Here is a 20922-nt window from a genome sequence, read left to right on the forward strand (position 1 = left end):
CATGAGTCTGTTTCTGTTACAAGAGTATAGCCTTAGAAATCTAGCAGGAGACAGATAATATCAGAATTGATTAAAGAGAAGATAGTTTTTGTGCAGGAATTAACTCTAATTCTGTGGTTTATCCTGCTCTAATATAATATCATAATGAATTCCAAGCATCTTCAGTGGTCCAGTCATGAGTAATCAAGACTTCATACTGCAATGTCAAATGTTTGTTCCACTGCATATACAGGCTCTTAGGTTATTGCCAAGCATGACAAATGCTTTTGTTTGTGCAAGTCACAGCATCCTCTAGCTACGGGATTGTATGGTCAAGAGAAGGTTATTTATTTAGAGACAGAGCCTTGCTCTGTCACCCAGGCTGGAGTGCAGTGGGGCGATCTTGGCTCACTGCAACCTCCACCTCCTAGGTTCAAGCAATTCTCCTTTCTCAGCCTCCGGTGTAGCTGGGATTACAGGCACGTGCTACCACGCCTGGCTAATTTTTGTATTTTTAGTACACATGGGGTTTCACCATGTTGGCCAGGCTGGTCTCATACTCCTGACCTCGTGATCCACCTGCCTCGGCCTCACAAAGTGCTGGGATTACAGGCATGGGCCACCATGCCTGGTCAAGAAGGTTATTCTTTTTTTAAAAAAAATTGATCATAATAACTGGAGCTGTCATGACCAAAGAGCATCTCTATTCTCCGTTGGATTAATGAAAGAGTACAGCATTCATCCAAGTTGATAACCTTCTTGACTGGCTGAAATCATAAGTTCAGTGATAATAAAGTGTTATCATTCCTTAGAAGAAACTTTTTATTTTATTTTATTTTATTTTTTATTTTATTTTTTTTTTGAGACAGGATATTGCTCTGTCATCCAGGCTGAAAGGCATTAGTGTGATCATGGCTCAGTGAAGCTTTGAACTCTTAATCTCAAGAGATCCTCCCACCTTAGCTTCCTGAGTAATTAGGACTCCAGGCCCACACCACCACATCTAGCTAATTTTTAAATTTTTTGTAGAGACAATGGTCTTGCTATGTTGCCCAGGCTGGTCTCCAATTCCTGGCCTCAAGAGATGTTCCTGCCTCAGCCTCCCAAAGCACTGGGGCTCTAGGCATGAGCCACCACACCTGGCCAACTTTTGACTTTTGCAGTGTGATCGAAATTACAAATATTTGCAAACCAGATCAGATAAGAATGTAGGTAATGATGCCATGCAAATTAAAACATGATACAAGAATAATTTATTTATAATAAGAATATCTCAATGTCTTTATTTTCTATACTTTATGACATAATCATCTTTCTACCACATAATCGCCCTCAGTATTTAGAAAGATCCAACATTCTCTGACATATATTTTCACTTTATGCGTAATTTTTTCACTTTACTTGTAGATATGCAGATAATCTGCTTATGAGAATTTTGAGAAGAGGAAAAATGTATTTGAGTACAAATTCTGATTTTTCAAACCCCTCTGGCCCTTCCTTCCTGCCTGGCCTCTGTTGGTTTACCCATGTTGTTGGCTGAAGCTAGTTTATTTAAACTTTCAGGACACATCTTCCATTTGTGCTTTTCCATCTCTCCACTTCTGCCCTGCCTTGTTACTGTCTGTTCCAATCTCAAGCAGCTGAAAGCCCTTGTATAATTCCCCTCTCCAACCTTCACCTCTGTGAGCTCAGTCTTTCCCTCTAGAACATACAACATACTCTCACCAGAGTTCCACCAACTGGAAGGGCTTTTACATTTTGTGCTTTTTTCTGATAATCTGAGTAATTTAAAGACAAGCTTTCCTTTTTTGATATATATTTATGTATTTCAATGTTATATAGCAGTTTGGGTTTTCAGCCTTGTTGGAGAAACAAGATCATCTTCTCTTCTTCACACAGGAGAGAGACTGGATTTCTTTGACTCTGCAGTGCTCTGCATGTTAAAATAATGGCCTTTTTCTTTGGTTGAAATTTTTAATGCACATTTTGGATTTTTTCCAACTTTATTGAGATATAATTAACAAACAAAACTTCTATGTTTCAGTTGTACATGTTAGTTTTATACACATGTACGTTGTGAAATAATTACTACAATCAAGCTAATTGACATATTCATCATCTCACTTAGTTACCTTTGTGTATGCATATGTGGGGTAAGAACACTTGAGATCTACTCTCAACACATTTCAAGTATACAATACAATATTGCTAACTGTAGTCAGCATGCTGTACATTAGATCCCCAGAATGTATTCCTCTCGTAACTGAAACTGCACCTTTTGACCAACATCTCCCCATTCCCACTCCCTCTGCCCATCAGCCACTGGCAACTCCCATTCTACTCTTTGCTTCTACAAATTTGACTTTTTAGGCTCCACATATAAATTAGGTCATACAGTATTCACCTATCTGTGTCTGATTTATTTCACTTAGCATAATGTCCTCCAGGCTCATTCATGTGGACACAAATGACACAATTTCCTACTTTTTATGGCTGAATAATATTCCATTCTCTTTCTCTCCCCCCACCACCACCACCCACCCACCGTGTGTGTGTGTGTGTGTGTGTGTGCATAAATCACATTCACTCATCCATCAATAAACACTTGGGTTGTTTTTATATCTTGACTTGTAAATAGTGATACAATGAACATGGAAGTGCAAATAATCTCTTCAACACACTGATTTTATTTCCTTTGGATATATATACCCGGAAGTGGGATTGCTGAATCATAAGGTAGTTCTATTTTTAATTTTTTAAGGTACTTCCATTCTGTTTTTCATAATGAGTATACCAATTTACATCCCACCAACAGTATACAAGGGTTACATTTTCTCTGCATTCTTGCCTACACTTATCTTTATATATTTTTGTTTGTTTGTTTGTTTTAAGATTAACAATTTCTTTAAAATATGGGGTCTGGCTATGTTGCCCAGGCTGGTCTCAAACTCCTGGGCTCAAGCAGTGCTCCTGCCTCAGCCTCCCGAGTAGCTGGGATTACAGGCGTGTACCACTTTGTGCAACACCAGCTGTTTATCTTTTTTATAATAGCCATCCTAACAGCTGTGAGGTGATATCTCATTGTTGTTTTGATTTACATTTCCCTGATGATTAATGATGTTGAGTAGCTTTTCATATGCCTGTTGGCAATGTGTATGTCTTCTTTGGAAAAAAATGTCTATTTAGGACCTTTGCCAACTTCTAAATTCAGTTATTTGTTTTCTTCCTATTAAGTTCCTTTGCTGTGCAAAAGCTTTTTGGTTTTTGGTTTGATGGAGTTCCACTTATTTATTTTTGCATGTGCTTTTGATGTCATATTTAAAAAGTCATTGTCAAGACCAATGTCAAGGAGATTTTTCCTGGTTTTCTTCTAGGAATTTTATGGTTAGAAGTTTTATGTTTAAGTCTTTTATCTATTTCAAGGTAATATTTGGGTATGGTGTAAGATAACTGTCCAATTTAATTCTTTTGCATGTGAATATATACTTTTCTCAGCACCATTCATTGAAGAGACTACAGTGTCCTTTCCTTATTGTGTACACCTGACAAACTTATCAATGATTACTTGGCTGTATATGTGCAGATTTATTCTTGAAAAATACACATAGACTTTGACCCAGAAGTTCCTCCTCTGGGTATATATCCTTAAAGACATATTCACACATATGGATAATAACTTCAATACAAGATTACTATTGCACATTATTTTAAATATCAAACTGCCCATCAATATGAGACAGGCTAAATAGCCTATGGCCCATTCACCCAGTGAAACACTATTCAATCATAAATGAACGAGGAAGATTATCTCAAACAATCAAAAAAACTTCCAAGATACATGTTTAAGGGAAAGAAGCAAGATGCAGAGCACAGTTTATAGTAAGCTACCATTAGGAATGTGGAGAGATAAATATACATATAAAATATTACATATATAAGACAATGTCACATACTGCACATGTGTATCACATCTTTGAAAGGAAATACTATAAATGGTAGCATAGATGCTAGGAGAGAGGGGAACCAATAGCTAGAAGGCAGATGCCGGGTGGAAAGGCCATATTTGCTGTGTACCATTTTGTAACTTTCAAATTTTGGACCAGTAGGTAAAAAAGTAGAAACTTGGGGGTTTCTTGGTATAAATCTAAGCTTTCAGAAAATAAATAGTAAATTGAAAAATAACACTTACAAATTCACCCAGAAATCAGCATAAGTAAAAAGAGAAAAAAGCAAAAACAAATATGAAGGAGCAGTTGAATTATATGGAAGGCAAAAGGGAGACACAAGTGTCAATAGGTGGACCATTCTAAGAAAATTGAGGCAGTGGCAGAGAAGCAATATTTGAAGCTCCGATGGCTGAAAAATAGTCCAGAACTGAAAAAACACACAAGTGCCCAAACTGAAAAGACTCTCTGAGTTATAAGTGAGGAAAAACAAAAACTAGTATCAAACCTGGAAACACTAAACTACAACTGGAAAATATGGATAAACAGAAAGTCTTAAAAACTACCTGAGAAATTGCCAAAAAAAAAAGAGAAATGAAGATCAGACAGAATTCCCATCAGCAACAATCAATCCACAAGGCCATGGAGTAGTATCTCCAAAGTCCTGAGAGTGAAATGACTGTCATCGTAGAATTTATGCCCCAAATAAACCAGCTCATCCTTCCACCTAACTATTCCGTTTCTAGGTGTATGTTTAGAAAAACCTTGTGATGTGCATATAACAACATGCAATGAGCATTATTCCTTGCCAAAAAAAACTGAAAACAACCTAAGTATACATTTACAGAAGGATGGGTAAATGAATTGTGATGTATGTATAATGAAATACCATAGAGCAATTAAAATAAGTGGAGTTAATATCTCAAGATAAATAATGTTGTAAGAAAACCTAGAGTGGCATAACATTTAGTTTATGTTTTAAGCATGAAAACAGTATTATTTATAGATACAGATTTACATAGTAAAGTATCAACAATAATGAGAATAGAGTACATCAATTTTCAGGTTGTAGTTATCTGTGGAAAATAAGAGTGCTGAGATTCAGGGATACTTGGGGGTCTACTATTATATTTCTGATATTTTCTTTATTAGAAAAGCACTGAAGCAAACACAGCAGAACATCCAGATTTGCTATAGAAAAGCAGTAGGTACATGGGGGGGCCTTTGTATTATTCAGTGGGTTTGACATATGGTACAATTAGGCCCTTGAAGCAGAAAGGTGGATGCGTGTCCTTGCCCTGGCTGGGTGTGGTGGCCATCTGCATTATGAGGTGTCACGGAGGATGATGCAACAGAAGACTCAGAAGCTTTTCAAAATTCCCTCTTCAAGAAAAAACACCCGTGGAGGAAGAAGACATTAAACAAAACAAATTTAAAAACTGTATGTATAGCTTCATGTTTTTCATAAAATAGAAATGAGGACAAATGTTGCTCTTCATCCTACCAGCTGTTTATTCTTTGGTAGGGGATCATGAGTGGAAAAACAAAGGCAAGAAGGGCTGCCATGTTGTTTAGACGTTGCTCTGAAGACGCCAGCCGTAGCGCCAGTGGCAATGCTTTGTTATCAGAGGACGAAAACCCTGATGCGAATGGGTAGGTAAACATGGCAGAACGGTGTGCCTGAAATCGTAGGTTTTATGTGTCACATCTGTCACTTGTGTCTGTTCATCTGTTACCTGTTACCCGACAGACAGTGTTTTCCCCCTTTATAGAGAAAATCATTTTCAACAGTTTCCTTTGAAGGTTTCTCTTGATCACAGTCTTACACTTGATCACAATACTTCTATGTCAACGGTATCTGGATTAATAACAGCAGACTGGGGAGAAGGATTAAGAAAGGAGAGCCACCCTCTTTAAAAGAATGAGCCACAGCAGCAGGAACTTAAAACCTTCCAGATAATTCACTTTTTTTTTTTTTTTTTTTGTCATTGGGCTAGCTTGTATAGTCTTGGTGGCATGCAGAGCTTAGCACCGGGCTCAGGACTCTGGGAACAGACTGGCATTTATTACATTCTTGGGTGATAATTGACTAAAGACTCTGGTAGGGGATGCACATTTTGAGTGAATCACCCTGTTTCCTCTAGTGAGAACATATGTGGGGATTATTATAGCAGGGAATCCGAAGACCCTAAACCTATTTACAAACGCCCTGCCCATGTGCTGCCTGCTGGGAAAACAAAAACTACAAGTAATGAAATAACCTTCCTATTGGTAACAATGAAGCACTTGCACAGAACAAAACTGTCAATAAAAATAAAAGGAATGCTACAAAGTTATTAGTACAAGTAGAGCAGCATTTCAAAATCACAGTAATAATAAAATATGCTTGCCCCAAATGGCAGAATCCCACTGGCTGGGCAAAGGCACCGAAGGAATTTTGCAATGCAAAGCCTGGCAGCCAGTTTTCTAGTGGAAAACAAAAAACAAAAAACACTGGAGTTAATCTTTGGTAAATATGGTAATGTGATAATTTTCACTTAATGCAGCCCACCAAAAGAGCTCTTGCAGACCATAATTGACCTATGAACAACTTTTTTTATACAGTGGACCCCCTACCACTCTCCACATCTCCAATAATAGTTAAAAGGAAGAGGTTCCAGAATACACTTCCCTGGAGGGGAAGAGAGTTAAGAAAATTCTCTTCTTAGTTGGTTTCCACACTGTCACACTCTTGGATGGCTAATAGGCATGACTGCTTTATGTAGGGGAGATAAGCTACTTAAAGATTCTGTACTGGGAGAATTAGGTGTCCCACTCTAGTGAATACAGTTAATGAACGGTCCATCTTAATGTGATTTTTCTTATGTTTTAAGTAGAAATTTTTAGTTTGCCAACTTGTAATACTTTATCCAGAAGTTTATAGCCTTCACGTTAGATTAATGTGATCATTTTAGCTTCCCTCCCCATCCACCCTTTAGGGCTTTTTAAAAGGTTAGATGTGAAAAGGTTGTCATTACAACCACTTTGTAAAACTGAGCAAAATCTACTGCAACAGATTATGCATGTATCCTATGACCCAGCAATGTCTCTCTTGAAAATATACTTAAATAAAATACATACTTGTCTTCATCAGAAACCATGTACAAGAATGTTCATAGCTGCACTGCTTGTAGTAATATTTATAACTGCATTGTTTATCATAGCCCCAAACACCCATCAATGTTAGGATAGATACCCACATGATATATTCACACAATGAAATACTATACAGTTGTAAGAATGAATGAACCACAACTATACACAACAGCACAGTTGACTCTCACAGACTTAAGACTGGGAACAGGAGGCAGACAGATAGAGCCCATACCCGCATGGGTCCATTTATAGATGGTTCAAACCCAGACAAACCTACTTAATGGGGATAGAGCTCAGGAGAGCAGGTACCTTCGGAGGTGGGAGGTATAGGGTTGATGAGGGCATAAGATGGGCTTCTGATGGGCTTGGTATATTCATCTGCTCAGGCTGCAATAATAAATACCACAGACTGGGTGGTTGAAACAACAGAAATTTATTTTCTCACAGTTTTGGAGGCTGGGAAGTCCTAGGTTCCAGCTGATTTGGTCTCTAGTGAGGGCTCTCTTCCTGGACTGCCTTCTCACTGTGTCCCCATGTGACCTTTCTTCTGACTGCACAAAGAGAGAAAAAGTTCTGGTCTCTCTTCCACCTCTTCTAAGGACAACAATCCTGCTAGTTTAGAGTCCCACTCATAACCTCTTTTACCCTTAATTAGCAATTAAAAACCCTATCTCTGAATACAGTAACAATGAGGGTAGAGCTTCAACAAATGAATGTGTGTGTGTGTGTGTGTGTGTGTGTGTGTGTGTGTGTTGGGGGGTGGGGTGCAATTCAGTCCACAGAACTGAGTATGCTCAATTTCCAGTCCTGGGGTGAGGTTTCATGGACGTGTTCATTCTGTGAGGCATCACTGGGCTGTACAATTATACAGAAAAGAGCACAAATCATATTTGTATAGCATACTGTAGTTCAACGCAGAGTAGGAAAAAAGGTCATGGTGACTTTAAAGAATTTTATCAGATATTTGTTAACTGTCATAGTTCTTTAGCTTAGTACAGAATTTCCATAAAATAAGAACCTGATTTTTCTTTTTTTTTCTTTTTTCGTAGCTAGTTCTACATTTGAGACCTCCAGAAAACTTCCTTTGTTTTTTTCTTATAAGTATTTTAAGAATATAAATAGACATATACTAGCATAAGCATTGCATATGTGAAAGTAAGAGGCATGACTATATGTATGTGCACTCATATATGCTGGTGAGTGTGTATCATCACTAAAACGATCTTCTCTCAATTTAAAAAATAGTGGATTGGAAATTAAAGTAATTCATAGACTCAACCTAGATTAAGCAAGAATGAAAATAAGTAAGTTTGTTGACTGGAGTGTAGTGGCCAAAGTCCAAGTTAAATGCATGATGTTGTTAAATTCTTTTTCTAATCATTGTTTTTATTCTTTTAGGGTAACTCGATCATGGAAGATTATTCTAAGTACAATGCTCACACTGACTTTTCTTCTTGTAGGTAAGTCTTCCTAAGTAATGATCCTTAAAACCATTCCACAGGATATGTCTGCCTGGTGAGAGAGATCTCAACGGAATGACTCATATTTGTAAATAAATGCCACGAAAAGTGCTGGAGGTGACCTGCACATTCTCAAAGCTTTTTCATTTGTTTTTTATTTCTGATTGTAAAGGTAATATTGGCTTTTTAATAGAAAATTTAGAAAGGACCTTTTTCTTTTAGAATTGTGGTTTGCTTTTTGCAAATTTTTTAGTCACAGATGTTGCTTTAAAGTTAAGAATTTCTAATATATTTATTGCAAACATACATTTTACCTTTTCTAAATTTAGGTGACTTCACTTGGGAGGTTTTGACAACCAGAGACTCTTGCTTATCACACAGTTCCCAAATAAATTACTGCAGAATGTGCAGTTTGTAGTTTCATATCGGGAAATATCACCATCCACCACCCCCAGCACACTGGAAAATTGTTCTTTAATATATTCACAACTTAAGGCATGGATCTCCCATTAAGATAAGTTTCAACCCAGTTATTGTTATAAAAAAGATCATATAGCATGTGATCTTTCTTATCTGCCTTCTTTCACTTAGGATAATGTTTTTAAGGTTCATCCATATCCTAGCATGTGTCAGTTCCTCATTCCTTTTTGTAGCTAAATAATATTTCATTGTATGTATATACCTCATTTTGCTTATCCATTTATCTATTCATGGACATTTAGAGTGCTTTTATCTTTTGGCTATTGTGAATAGTGATGCTGTGCATAAGTGTGTACGTGTGCTTATTTGAACACCTGTTCTCAATTCTTTCAAGTATATACATAGGAATGAGATCTCTGGGGAGGAACCACCAGACTGTTTTCCTCAATGGCTGCACTATTTTACATTCCCACAAGCAGTGTAGGAGGACTGCTATAGTTTGGATATCTGTCCTCCCAAACCTCATGTTGAAATTTGACCCCCAATGTTGCAGGTGGGGGCCTAATGGAAGGCATTTGGGTCACGAGGGCAGATTCCTCATGAATCACTCGGTTCCATCCTTAAAGTAATGAGTTGTCACTCTATTAGTTCCTGTGGGAGCTAATTGTTAAAAAGAATCTGACTTCTCCCAGCTCTCTCTTGCTCCCTCTCTCACCATGTGATCTCTGCACATGCCGGCTCCTCTTTGCCTTCCACTATGAGTGGAAGCAGCCAGAGACCCTCACCAGCTGTAGATGCTGGTGCCATGCTTTTTGTACAGCCTATGGAACTGTGAGCCAAATAAACCTCTTTTCTTTATAAATTGCCCAACCTCAGATACTCCTTTACAGCAACACAAATTGATTAAAACAAGAAGTCCAATTTCTCTACACTTCCACTATTATTTTTTTCCTTGTTTTTTTATTACAGCCACCTGATGGATGAAAAGTCGTGTTTCATCATGGTTTCATCATGATTTCTCTAATGACTAATGATGTCAAGCATCTTTTTATGTGTTTATTGACCATTTGTATGTGTTCCTTGGAGGCATGTCCATTAAAGTCTTTTGCTCATTTTTGATTAGGTTGTTTGTCCTTCTGTTGTTGAGTTGGAAGAGTTTTTTTTTATATATTCTAGATACCAAACCCTTCTCAGATATATCACTTGAAAACATTTCTTTCATTCTAGGTTGTATTTGCACTTTCTTTGATACACAAAGGTTTGTAATTTTGAGGGTGTCATATCGAAGAATCCATTGCCGAATCTTTTTTAAAGAGTTTTGTGGTTTTAGCTCTTATAATATTTAGGTAATTGACCCATTTTGAGTTCATTTTTGTATATGATGCAAGGGATCCCACTTCATTTTTTGGCATGTGGAAAGCCTGTTGTCCCAGGACCATTTGCTAAAAATATTACTCTTTCCCTACAGGAATCTTTGAATGTCTTGTCCTCTGTTCCAAAAACTGAATTGGCTATAGTTGAATGGGTTTATTTCTGGATATTCTAGCCCATTAGTCTGTATGTCTATCATTATCCAGTATCATGCTGTTGGGATTTTGACAAAGATTACTTTGAATCTGTGGACAGCTTTAGGTAGTGTTGCCATCTTAGCAGTAGTAAATCTTCCAATTCATGAACACAAGTTGTCCTTCCATTTATTTAGGTCTTCTTTAATTTCTTTTAGCCATGTTTTATAAATTTCAGTTTTGATTCTAAAGTAAATCTCTTGTAAGCAGCATATAGTTGAATCATGTTTTTAAATTCATTCTGCCATCCTCTGCCTTTTGATTGGAAAGTTTAATCCATTTTCATTTACATTAATTACTAATAAGGAATGACTTACTTCTGCCATTTTTCTATTTTTTGGAAAATCTATATCTTATACCTTTTTTGTTCTTCATTTCCTTCTTTACTGCCTTCTTTTGTGTTTAATTGCTTTGTTGTAGAGCACTGTTTTGATTCTGTTCTGTTTCATTTTGTATATGTTTTTTAGATATTTTCTTAGTGGTTACCATGGGGATTTCAACTAAGACCCTACATTTATAACAATATAGTTTAAATTTATACCAAATTAACTTTAATAGAATACACATACTCTGCTCCTATTCAGCTCTGCTGCTCTTTTTTTTCCTCCTTATGATCTGTATTCACTGGGATTTGCTCCTCTTTATGTTGTCAAAAATTACATCTTTACACATTGGGTACCCATAAACATAGATTTATAATTATGCTTTATAAATTTGTCTTTTAAATTATGAAAGAAATAAAAGAAGGAGTTACAAACCCAAAACAATAATACTGGTTTCATATTTACCTCTCTGTTACCTTTACTGGAGATTTTGATTGCTTCATGTGGTCTTGAGTTACTCTCTAATGTCCTTTCACTGCAGCCTGAAGGAATCCCTTTAGCACTTCCTGAAGGGCTGGTCTAGTCATAGAGACACCATGAGCTTTTCTTTATCTTAGAATACGTTAATTTTTTCTTCAGTTGGGAGAATAGTTTTCTCATATAGAGAATTTTTTTCTTTCAGCACTTTAAATATGTTATCCCACTGTCTTCTGGCCTCCATAGTTTCTGAAGAAAAAATCAGGTGATAATCCAACAAAGACTTCCTTCTATATAACAAGGCATTGCTCTCTTTCTGCTTTCAAGATTATCTCTGTGTTTTTGTCTTTCAACAGTTTGATTATAATAGGTTTCAGCATGAGTCTTTTTAAGTTTGTCTTACTTGAAGTTTGTTGAGTTTCTTGGATGTGTAGATTCATGGCTTTTTATCAACTTTGGAACTTTTTCAGTCATTATTTCTTTAAATATTCTTTTTCTTATTTAAAATTTTAAAATTTTTAATTTTTTGTGGGTACATAGTATATATACTTACGTGGTACCTGAGATGTTTTGATACAGGCATGCAATGTGAAATAATCATATCATGAAGGATGGGGTATCCATCCCCTCAAGCATTTATCCTTTGTGTTGCAAACAATCCAAATACAATCTTTTAGTTATTTTAAGATGTACAATTAAGTAATTTTTTACTGTAGTCACCCATTGTGTTGTCAAATAGTAGGTCTTATTTATTCTTTCTATTTTTTGTACCTATTAACCATCCTCACCTCCTCCGTCTTCGACACTACCCTCACCAGCTTCTGGTAATCATCATTTTACTATGTTCATTAGTTTAATTGTTTTAATTTTTAGCTCCCACAAATAAGTGAGAACATGTGATATTTGTCTTTCTATTAATGGCTTATTTCACTGAACATAATGATCTCCATTTCCATCCATGTTGTTGCAAATGACATTATCTCATTCTTTTTTATGGCTGAATAATACACCATTGTGAATATGTACTTTTTTTAATCCATTTATCTGCTGATGGACACTTAGGTTGCTTCCAAATCTTAGCTATTGTGAACAATGCTGCAACAAATGGGAGTGCAGATATCTCTTTGATATACTGATGTCCTTTATTTTGGGTATATGCCCAACAGTAGGACTGCTGGATCATATATTAGCTCTGTTTATCATTTTTTGAAGATTCTCCAAACTATTCTGCAGAGTGGTTGTACTAATTTACATTCCCACCAACAGTGTATGAGGGTTCTCTTCTCTCCACATCCTCTCCAGCATTTGTTACTCCCTGTCTTTTGGGTATAAGCCATTTTAACTTAGGCGAGATAACATCTTATTGTAGTGTTGATTTTCATTTCTCTGACAATCAATGAAACTGGCACCTTTTCATATGCCTCTTTGACATTTGTGTGTCTTCTTTTGAGAGATGTTTATTTGAATCTTTGGCCCATTTTTTTTTATCAGATTATTTAGGGTTTTTTTTCCCTCCTGTAGAGAGTTGTTTGAGCTTCTTATATATTCTTCTTCTTAATCCCTTGTCAGATGGGTAGTTTGTAAATATTTTCTCCCATTCTGTGGGTTGTCTTTTCACTTTGTTGATTGTATCACTTGCTGTCAGAAGCTTTTTAGCTGTGATCCCATTTGTCCATTTTTGCTTTTGTTGCCTGTGCTTGTGGGGTACTGCTCAAGAAATTTTTGCCCAGACCAATGACCTGGAGATTGTCCCCCAATGTTTTCTTATAGTTGTTTCATAGTCTAAAGTCTTAGATTTAAGCCTTTAATCCATTTTGATTTGATTTTTGTATATGGCAGGAGATAGGGGTCTAGTTTCATTCTTCTGCATATGAATATCTAGTTTTCCCAGCACCATTTATTGAACAGACCATGATTTCCCCAGCATATGTTCTTGGCACATTTGTTGAAAATGAGTTCTCTGTAGGGGTTCTCTATTCTGTTTCATCAGCCTATCTCTCTCTTTTTATGCCAGTACTCTGCTGTTTTGGTTACTAAGCTCTGTAGTATAATTTGAAGTCAGGTAATGTGATTCCTCCAATTTTCTTCTTTTTGCTTAGAATAGCTGTGACTATTTGGGGTCTTTTGTGGTTCCATATAAATTTTAGGGTTTTTTTTTTTCTATTTCTGTGAAGAATGTCACTGGTATTTTGATAGGGATTGCATTGAATATGTAGATTGCTTTGGGTAGTATGGACATTTAGCAATATTGATCTTCTAATTCATGAACATGAGCTATCTACTTTTTGTTTCCCCTTCAATTTCTTTCATCAATGTTTTATAGTTTTCGTTGTAGAGATCTTTCACTTCTTTGGTTAATTCCTAGGTATTTGATTTTATTTGTGGCTATGGTAAAGGAGATTATTAATTTTTCAGATTCTTCACTGTTGGTATATAGAAATGCTACTGATTTTTGTACATTGACTTTGTATCCTACAACACTGCTAAATTTGTTTATCAGTGTGGAGTCTTTAGGTTTTTTTCCTAATATAAGATCATATCATCAGCAAGCAAGGATAATTTAACTTCTTTCATTGCAGTTTGGATGCCCTTTATTTCTTTCTCTCGTCTGGTTGCTCTAGCTAGGACTTCCAGTACTATGTTGAATAGCAGTGGTGAAAGTGAGCAAACTTGTTGTGTTCCAGGTCTTTGAGGAAAGGCTTTCAGTTTGTTTCCATTCAGTGTGATACCAGCTGTGGATCTGTCTGTCATTCATGGCTTTTATTACATTGAGGTATGTTCCTTCTATACCCAGTTTTTTTAGGGTTTTTATCATGGAGAGATGTTGAATTTTACCCAAATGCCTTTTCAGCATCAGTTGAAAATCATTACATGGTTTTTATCCTTCGTTCTGTTGATACGGTGTATCACATTGATTGATTTGCATATGTTGAACCATCCTTGCATCCCAGGGATAAATCCCACTCGGTCATGATGAATGATCTTTCTAATGTATTATGGAATTCAGTTTGCTGGTATTTTGTTAAGGGCTTTTGCATCAATATTCATCAGAGACATTGGCCTGTAGTTTTCTTTTTTTCTTTCATTCTTTTTTTTTTTTTTCATGTGTCTTTGTCTGGTTTTCATATCAGGGTAATACTGGCCTTGTAGAATGAGTTTAGAAGTATTCCTTCCTCCTCTCTTTTTCAGAATAGTTTGCATAAGGTTGGTATTAGCTCTTCTTTAAATGTGTGATAGAATTCAGCAGTGAAGCCATGGGGTCCCGGGCTTTTCTTTACTGGGGGATTTTTTATTATGGCTTCAATCTCATTGCTTTTTATTGGTCTGTTCAGGTTTTGAATTTCTTTCTGGTTCAGTCTTGGTAAGTTGTATGTGTCTAGTAATTTGTCCATTTCTTCTAGATTTTCCAATTTATTGGCATACAGTTGTTCATAGTAGCTACTAATGATCCTTTACATTTGTGCAGTACCAGTTTTAATGTATTCTTTATTATTTCTAATTTCATTTGTATCTTCTCTTTTTTTTTTGTTAATCTGGCTAAAGGTTTGTCAGTTTCATTTAATTTTTCTAAAAACCTTTGTTCCATTGATCTTTTGTATTGTTTACTTCATTTCAATTTTATTTCTACTCTGATCTTTATTATTTCTTTTCTTCTACTCATTTTGGGTTTGGTTTGCTCTTGCTTTTCTAGTTCTTTAAGGTACATCATTACATCATTTATAGGATGTTTTTCCTCTTTTTCAATATAGGCACTTAGAATTATAATCTTCCCTCTTAGTACTGCTTTTGCTGTATCCCATAGGTTTTATTTATTTCTTCATTTCTTTCTGCCCCTTTCTCTCTCTCTCCTCTTTCTGAGACTGCCACAATGCATATGTTGATCCACTTCATGGTGTCTGATAGGTCTCTTGGGCTCTGTTCACTTTTTCACTTTTTTCTTTCTGTCTGATAGGTCTCTTGGGCTCTGTTCACTTTTTCACTTTTTTCTTTCTGTTCACAGACTCAATAATTTCAATAGCTTTATCTTTAAGTTAACTGGTTCTTTCATCTGCCTGCTTAAATCAACTGTTGAGCCCTTCTGGTAAGTTCTTCATTTTAGTTATTCCTATTTCAGCTTCAGAGTTTATATTTGGTTTCTTTCATAATTTATTTTTATCAATATTCTCATTTTATCCATACATAATCTTCCTGGTTTCCTGTAGTTCTTTGTCCATGGTTTCCTTTAGTTTTTGAACATACATAGAACAGCTGATTTAAAGTTTTTCTCTCATAATTCCAATGTCAGATTCCTCAGGGATGGTTTCTGCCATTTTCTCCTTTTGAATAGGCCATACTTTCCTGTTTCATTGTATGCCATGTGATTTTGTAAATTAAGCATTTTAATATTATAATGTAATAACTCTAGAATTCAGATTTCCCTCTTCCCCAGGGTTTGCCTGCTGTTGCATGTTGAGGGCTGCAATCACTTGTTTGTTTAGTAACATTTTCAAACTTTTTTTTTTTTTTTTGAGACGGAATCTCACTCTGTCGCCAGGCTGGAGTGCAGTGGCGTGATCTCGGCTCACTGCAACCTCTGCCTACTGGGTTCAAGCATTTCTCCTGCCTCAGCCTCCTGAGTAGCTGGGACTACAGGCAAGCCACCACTACGCCCAGCTAATTTTTGTACTTTTAGTAGAGACGGGGTTTCACCATGCTGGCCAGAATGGTCTCGATCTCTTGACCCTGTGATCCACCCACCTCGGCCTCCCAAAACTATTTTGGAAGACTGTATTTCTTGTCGTATATGTTTACTATTCCACTATCTCAGTGGTTAGCCACTGATTTCTCACATATTTCCTTGAATTCCTGGATCCAGAGAGAGAGAGAGACAGACAAAAACAGAGACAGAGACAGAGACAGAGACAGAGAGATTACTCTCTCAGTCTTTGCAGCTTGGCTCTAAGCTGGGACACTCCTTCAAGACTAAGCCAGGCCACCTAAAACTCTGCCTTAGTCTTCATCTCCTGCTTACACACAATCTACAGATCCACCAGAGGTGCAACCCAGTTGCACCTCTTCTTGAGGTCATTTATGAACATGCGTCCAGTCCTAGAAATGTACATTACATTCTCTGTTTCCTAGTATATGATGCAGCAGTCCTTCTGAGCCCTTTTTCCAGCAAGAGACTGCCTCTTTATTCATTGGCTTTTGGGTCTGTCTGCCACTTCCATCATCTACTGTCTTTTGTCCCAGTTGGGCTTTGGCAGTATGTCTTTGAAGTCTTTCAATAGATATTGCCACTTCCTAGAAAGCTATGGGGGTGGAATAAACCCAGGTCAGCTTCTGTGCCATCCCCTCAGGGAACCACTAGATGAGTCAAAAAACATTGCCATGGTATTTTAAGAACAAGGTCTATATTAAAGGAATGTGAAATGCTGTCCCTATAGCTGCCACCACCAGGTTAGGAAATGGAAGACGGTAGTCAGGTAAACAAAAATGCCACATGCTCTGTTTCTAGAAACTAGCCCCCCTATCCTTAGTTATCTGGTTGCTGTAGGTTTTGGATTAGATTCCAGAGTTCCAAAACAGTTGATTCTGTCAATCTTTACTAGCTATATTGTTCATATAGAGGCCTGATTTTTTGTGTGTACTCTTCCACCATTTTCCATGATGTCACCCAAGGATCTGATATTCTTAAGAGTATACATATCTTCATGTTTAGGGAAATTCTTATGAATAAATGTAAAATATTTTATGTTTCCAGAGAAACTCTTTAATCAGAGTTTGTCTTTTCTTTAACAGGACTCCTAAATTATCAGTGGCTTAAAGAAACAGATGTTCCTCAGAAATCCAGACAGTTATATGCCATAATTGCAGAATATGGTTCAAGGCTTTATAAATATCAGGTGATATTTTGTTAAGTCATTTTGTGTATCACTCATTTAAAGTTTAATATGCTACAAGGCTAGTTCAACTTTCAATATGTTATCTTTGTTTTATATGAGAATATCTAATAAAATTAATGTAGGAAATGGAATTCTATTAAGTGGATTCTGTGGTTTGAATGTGACCACCAAACCTCATGTTGAAATTTAATTGCCATTGTAACAGTGTTCAGAGGTAAGACCTTTAAGAAGTGATTGGGTCATAAGAGCTCTGAATTAATGCCATTATCATTGGAGTGGGATAGTCAACCGAAGAGTGGGCTCCTAATAAAAGGATGAGTTTGGCCCCATTTCTCTCTCTGTCTCACATGTTCCTGTGCCCTTTCACCCTTCTGCCATGGTAGAACCTTCATCACGTGCCAGTGCCATGCTCTCAGATTTCCAGGCATCCAGAACTGTGAACCAAACAAACTTCTGTTGTTTATAAATTACCCAGGCTGTTGTATTCTGTTATAGCAGCAGAAAACAGACTAAGACAATAGTTTTATAGCTATGAGGTCCTAAAAATTCTCCACATTTCCCCAAGAGAATCTCAAGCACAAATAAAATGGCAAATAAACCTTTATCATCAACTTCTGCCTGACACTGCCTGACACTGGACAGGAGTATGGCACTTCCCTTTGTCCTGAAGCTAGTTAGATCTAAGTGGGCTTAGACTGAGGCCAGTCACTGAATGTCCTCTTTCTGATCCACCCCACCCCCAGCATTCCAGAATAAGCCTTGTCCATTCTATGCTCAGAAACTCAGACGATTGGAGGGAGGAGGGTGGCAGTGTAACCACCCAAAGGGTTCACCTTGCCCATTGCCTTGACAGAGCCAATTTATCAAGACAGGGGAATTGCAATGGAGAAAGATTAATTCACACAGAGCCAGATGTGTGGGAGACTGGAGTTTTATTATTACTCAAATTAGTGTCCCCGAGCATTTGAGGATCAGAGTTTTTAAAGATAGTTTGGCAGGTAGGGGCTTGGGAAGTGGGGAGTGCTGATTAGTCAGGTTGGAGATGGAATCATAGAGAGTCAAAGTGAGGTTTGCTTGCTTTCTTCTGTTCCTGGGTGGGCTGACAGAACTGGTTGAGTCAGATTACTGGCCTGGGTGGTATCAGCTGATCCATCTAGTGCAGGGTTTGCAAAATATCTCAAGCACTGATCTCAGGCCTTACAATAGTGATGTTATCCCCAGGAACAATTTGGGGAGGTTCAGACTCTTGGAGCCAGGGTCTGCATGACCCCTAAACTGTAATTTCTAATCTTGTAGCTAATGTGTTAGTCCTAAAAAGGCAGACTGGTCTCCAAGCAAGAAGGGGGTCTTTTCAGGAAAGGACTGTTACCAATTTTGTTTCAGAGTCAAACCATGAACTGAATTCCCTCCCAAAGTTAGTTTGGCCTACTCCCAGGAATGAACAAGGACAGCTTAAAGGTTAGAAGCATGATGGAGTCGGATAGGTCTTGTCTCTTTCACTGTCATAATTCCCTGAGTTATCATTTTTGCAAAGGTGGTTTCAGCAGGAGCTATGACCAGGTCACTGCTGCTCTGTGGGAAGATGGACAGACATATTGACCTGTCTCCACCAGTATGCTGATCTTTTAACCCATAGTGACTTCAGTGACCCAGTCAGTGGCCTTGGGCCTGACTGATCAGATTCATACTTCATACCCTTTTTGCTCAGGGCCTCTGAAATCTTCTACTTCCCAGTTCCTCCAGCAACTGCCTCATTCCAATGTGTCTTGCCATGTGAAGTCCCTAAAGAGAGGGGAGACTGCACTTGTATGATGCCCACGGCATTCCAGTCCAGTGAGGAAGCCTCCTTGGAGGTTCATAGGTTGATGCCCGGGATAACTCCCATCTCAAAGGTGCTACTCAGTCTGCATAGGCTGAGAATCTGTGAGACTCCAGTCTTAGACAAAAGCACAGCCACCTGGAAACCCCACAGAGAGGGCAGCCTCAGATAGCTCCTACTCCATGAGGTCCTCACATCAAAGACTAAGACCAAGTCCAAGGGAGCTAAAGCTGGATAGTTAGGTCATCACCAGAAAAGCAGAGATGAGCATGCAGAATGGTCAGTGGTGGCTCCAACTATTGCCAATTTGTGCCTAAGCTTCGTTGTGATGGTTAATTTTGTGTGTCAGTTTGGCTAGGCCATGGCGCCCAGATGTTTGGCCAAGCACCAGTCTAGATATTGCAGTGAAGGTATTTTTTAGATGTGATTAATATCTAAATCTATAGACTAAGTACAGAAGACTACCCTCTACAATGTGGGTTGGTCTCACAGTCATTTTAAAGTCTTAAGAATAAAGACTGAGATCCCCCAAGAAAGAAGAAATTTTGTCTCCAAATAGCCTTCAGAGTTGAGCTGTAACATCAACTCTTCCCTGGTTCTCCAGCCTGCCAGCCTGCCCTGAAAACTTCAGATTTAGCCCCTACAATCGTTTAAGCCAATTCCTCAAAATAAATCTCTCTCTATATATATACATTGGCTTGGTTCCATTTCTCTAGGGAACCCTGACTAATACACTCGTAAGTTTATCTGGCAGCTTCTGTTAGTGCCTGAATATTGGGTGCCCCTTTGCCCACAGTCTTCTGCTGCAGATCTTTGCAGGGATGGTTTCTTTCTGAAATTCCAGCTAGCTCAAATGTCTCCTCGTTAGACAGGCTTCTGTGACCACACAAACCACCTGTGACAATATCCAGGTGTAGGTGCATCCTAGTTTGTACCCCTGCTTTATCTTAGACACTCATCGATTTCTTTACCAGCTCTCTTCTTGCCTTCTTCCCTTTTAACTAAAATGTAATGATCAAGGAGCTTGTCTAGAGCCTAGAAGAGTCTCCAGGTAAATGGAGGCTTAATAAACATACACATTAACAAATAAATAAATAAATTATCTGAGATTAATCACATTTTTAAAAGGCATCCTTCCCTTCTACCTTCTGATTTTAGACTAACCAGCATACTCAACAGCAAATTCAACCCTTTAAAAATGTCTAGCCAGCCCAACACGGTGGCTCATTCCTGTAATCCCAGCACTTTGGGCAGGTGAGGTGGGCAGATCGCTTGGCTCCAGAAGTTCAAGACCAGCCTGAACATCAAAAAATTAGCCGGACATGGTGGCATATGCCTGTAGTCCCAGCTACTCTGGAAGCTGAGGTGGCAGGATCACTTGAGCCTGGGAGGTTGAGGCTGCAGTCAGCTGTGCTTGTGCCACTGCACTCCAGCCTGGGTGATAAAGCAAGACTCTGTCTCAAAATATAAAATAAAATGACTATGGCCATGTTTCTAAGGACAGTATTTTTCATGAGGTTGAGGTTGAGCTGTGATCATTTAATTTTTGACCAGTGTTAACCTGGTTTTCACACAGACAAGAGCACTGTCAGAAACCACTGGAGATTGATTTTAACTTATTTCTACATGAGTTCTTTATAAATCCCAAGCTACATGAAGTAGATGCTGTTTCTCAATCTCCTGAGCTCAAGTGATTACAGGCGTGAAACGCTGCACTCAGCCAGTAATAGATTTTAAATATGCTCCCTTGCCTTTAGATATTATTTTATAATGACATGTAATGGATGATAAAATATTCCAATGAATAATATTTTCAATGAATACTTATTTCTAAACAATTGGATTGTCTCTAATTTTTTAAATATTATAAACAGAAACATCCTATGGCTTAATCAATTTGCCTCTCCTTGATTAC

At 37.7% G+C, this 20922-nt stretch overlaps 1 protein-coding gene across 6 annotated transcripts in view; it reads left to right on the forward strand.

Moving 5' to 3' along the window:
• Positions 1-20922, forward strand: part of SUN3 (Sad1 and UNC84 domain containing 3) — a 49083-nt gene that overhangs the window by 1574 nt on the left and 26587 nt on the right. For 3 of the 6 annotated variants that reach the window (XM_054559209.2, XM_002817964.4, XM_054559211.2), the window contains exons 1-4: positions 5246-5364; positions 5449-5576; positions 8457-8518; positions 17085-17188. In XM_054559209.2, the coding sequence (XP_054415184.1) occupies positions 5455-5576; positions 8457-8518; positions 17085-17188 (288 nt within the window). In that variant the 5' untranslated portion in view covers positions 5246-5364; positions 5449-5454. Of the gene's footprint in view, positions 1-5114; positions 5365-5448; positions 5577-8456; positions 8519-17084; positions 17189-20922 lie in introns of those variants that run through there. The other 3 variants (XM_063725986.1, XM_063725985.1, XM_054559210.2) reach the window with 2 other exon arrangements.

Source organism: Pongo abelii, chromosome 6 (genome assembly GCF_028885655.2).
Source record: "Pongo abelii isolate AG06213 chromosome 6, NHGRI_mPonAbe1-v2.0_pri, whole genome shotgun sequence".
NCBI classification, from domain to species: domain Eukaryota; kingdom Metazoa; phylum Chordata; class Mammalia; order Primates; family Hominidae; genus Pongo; species Pongo abelii.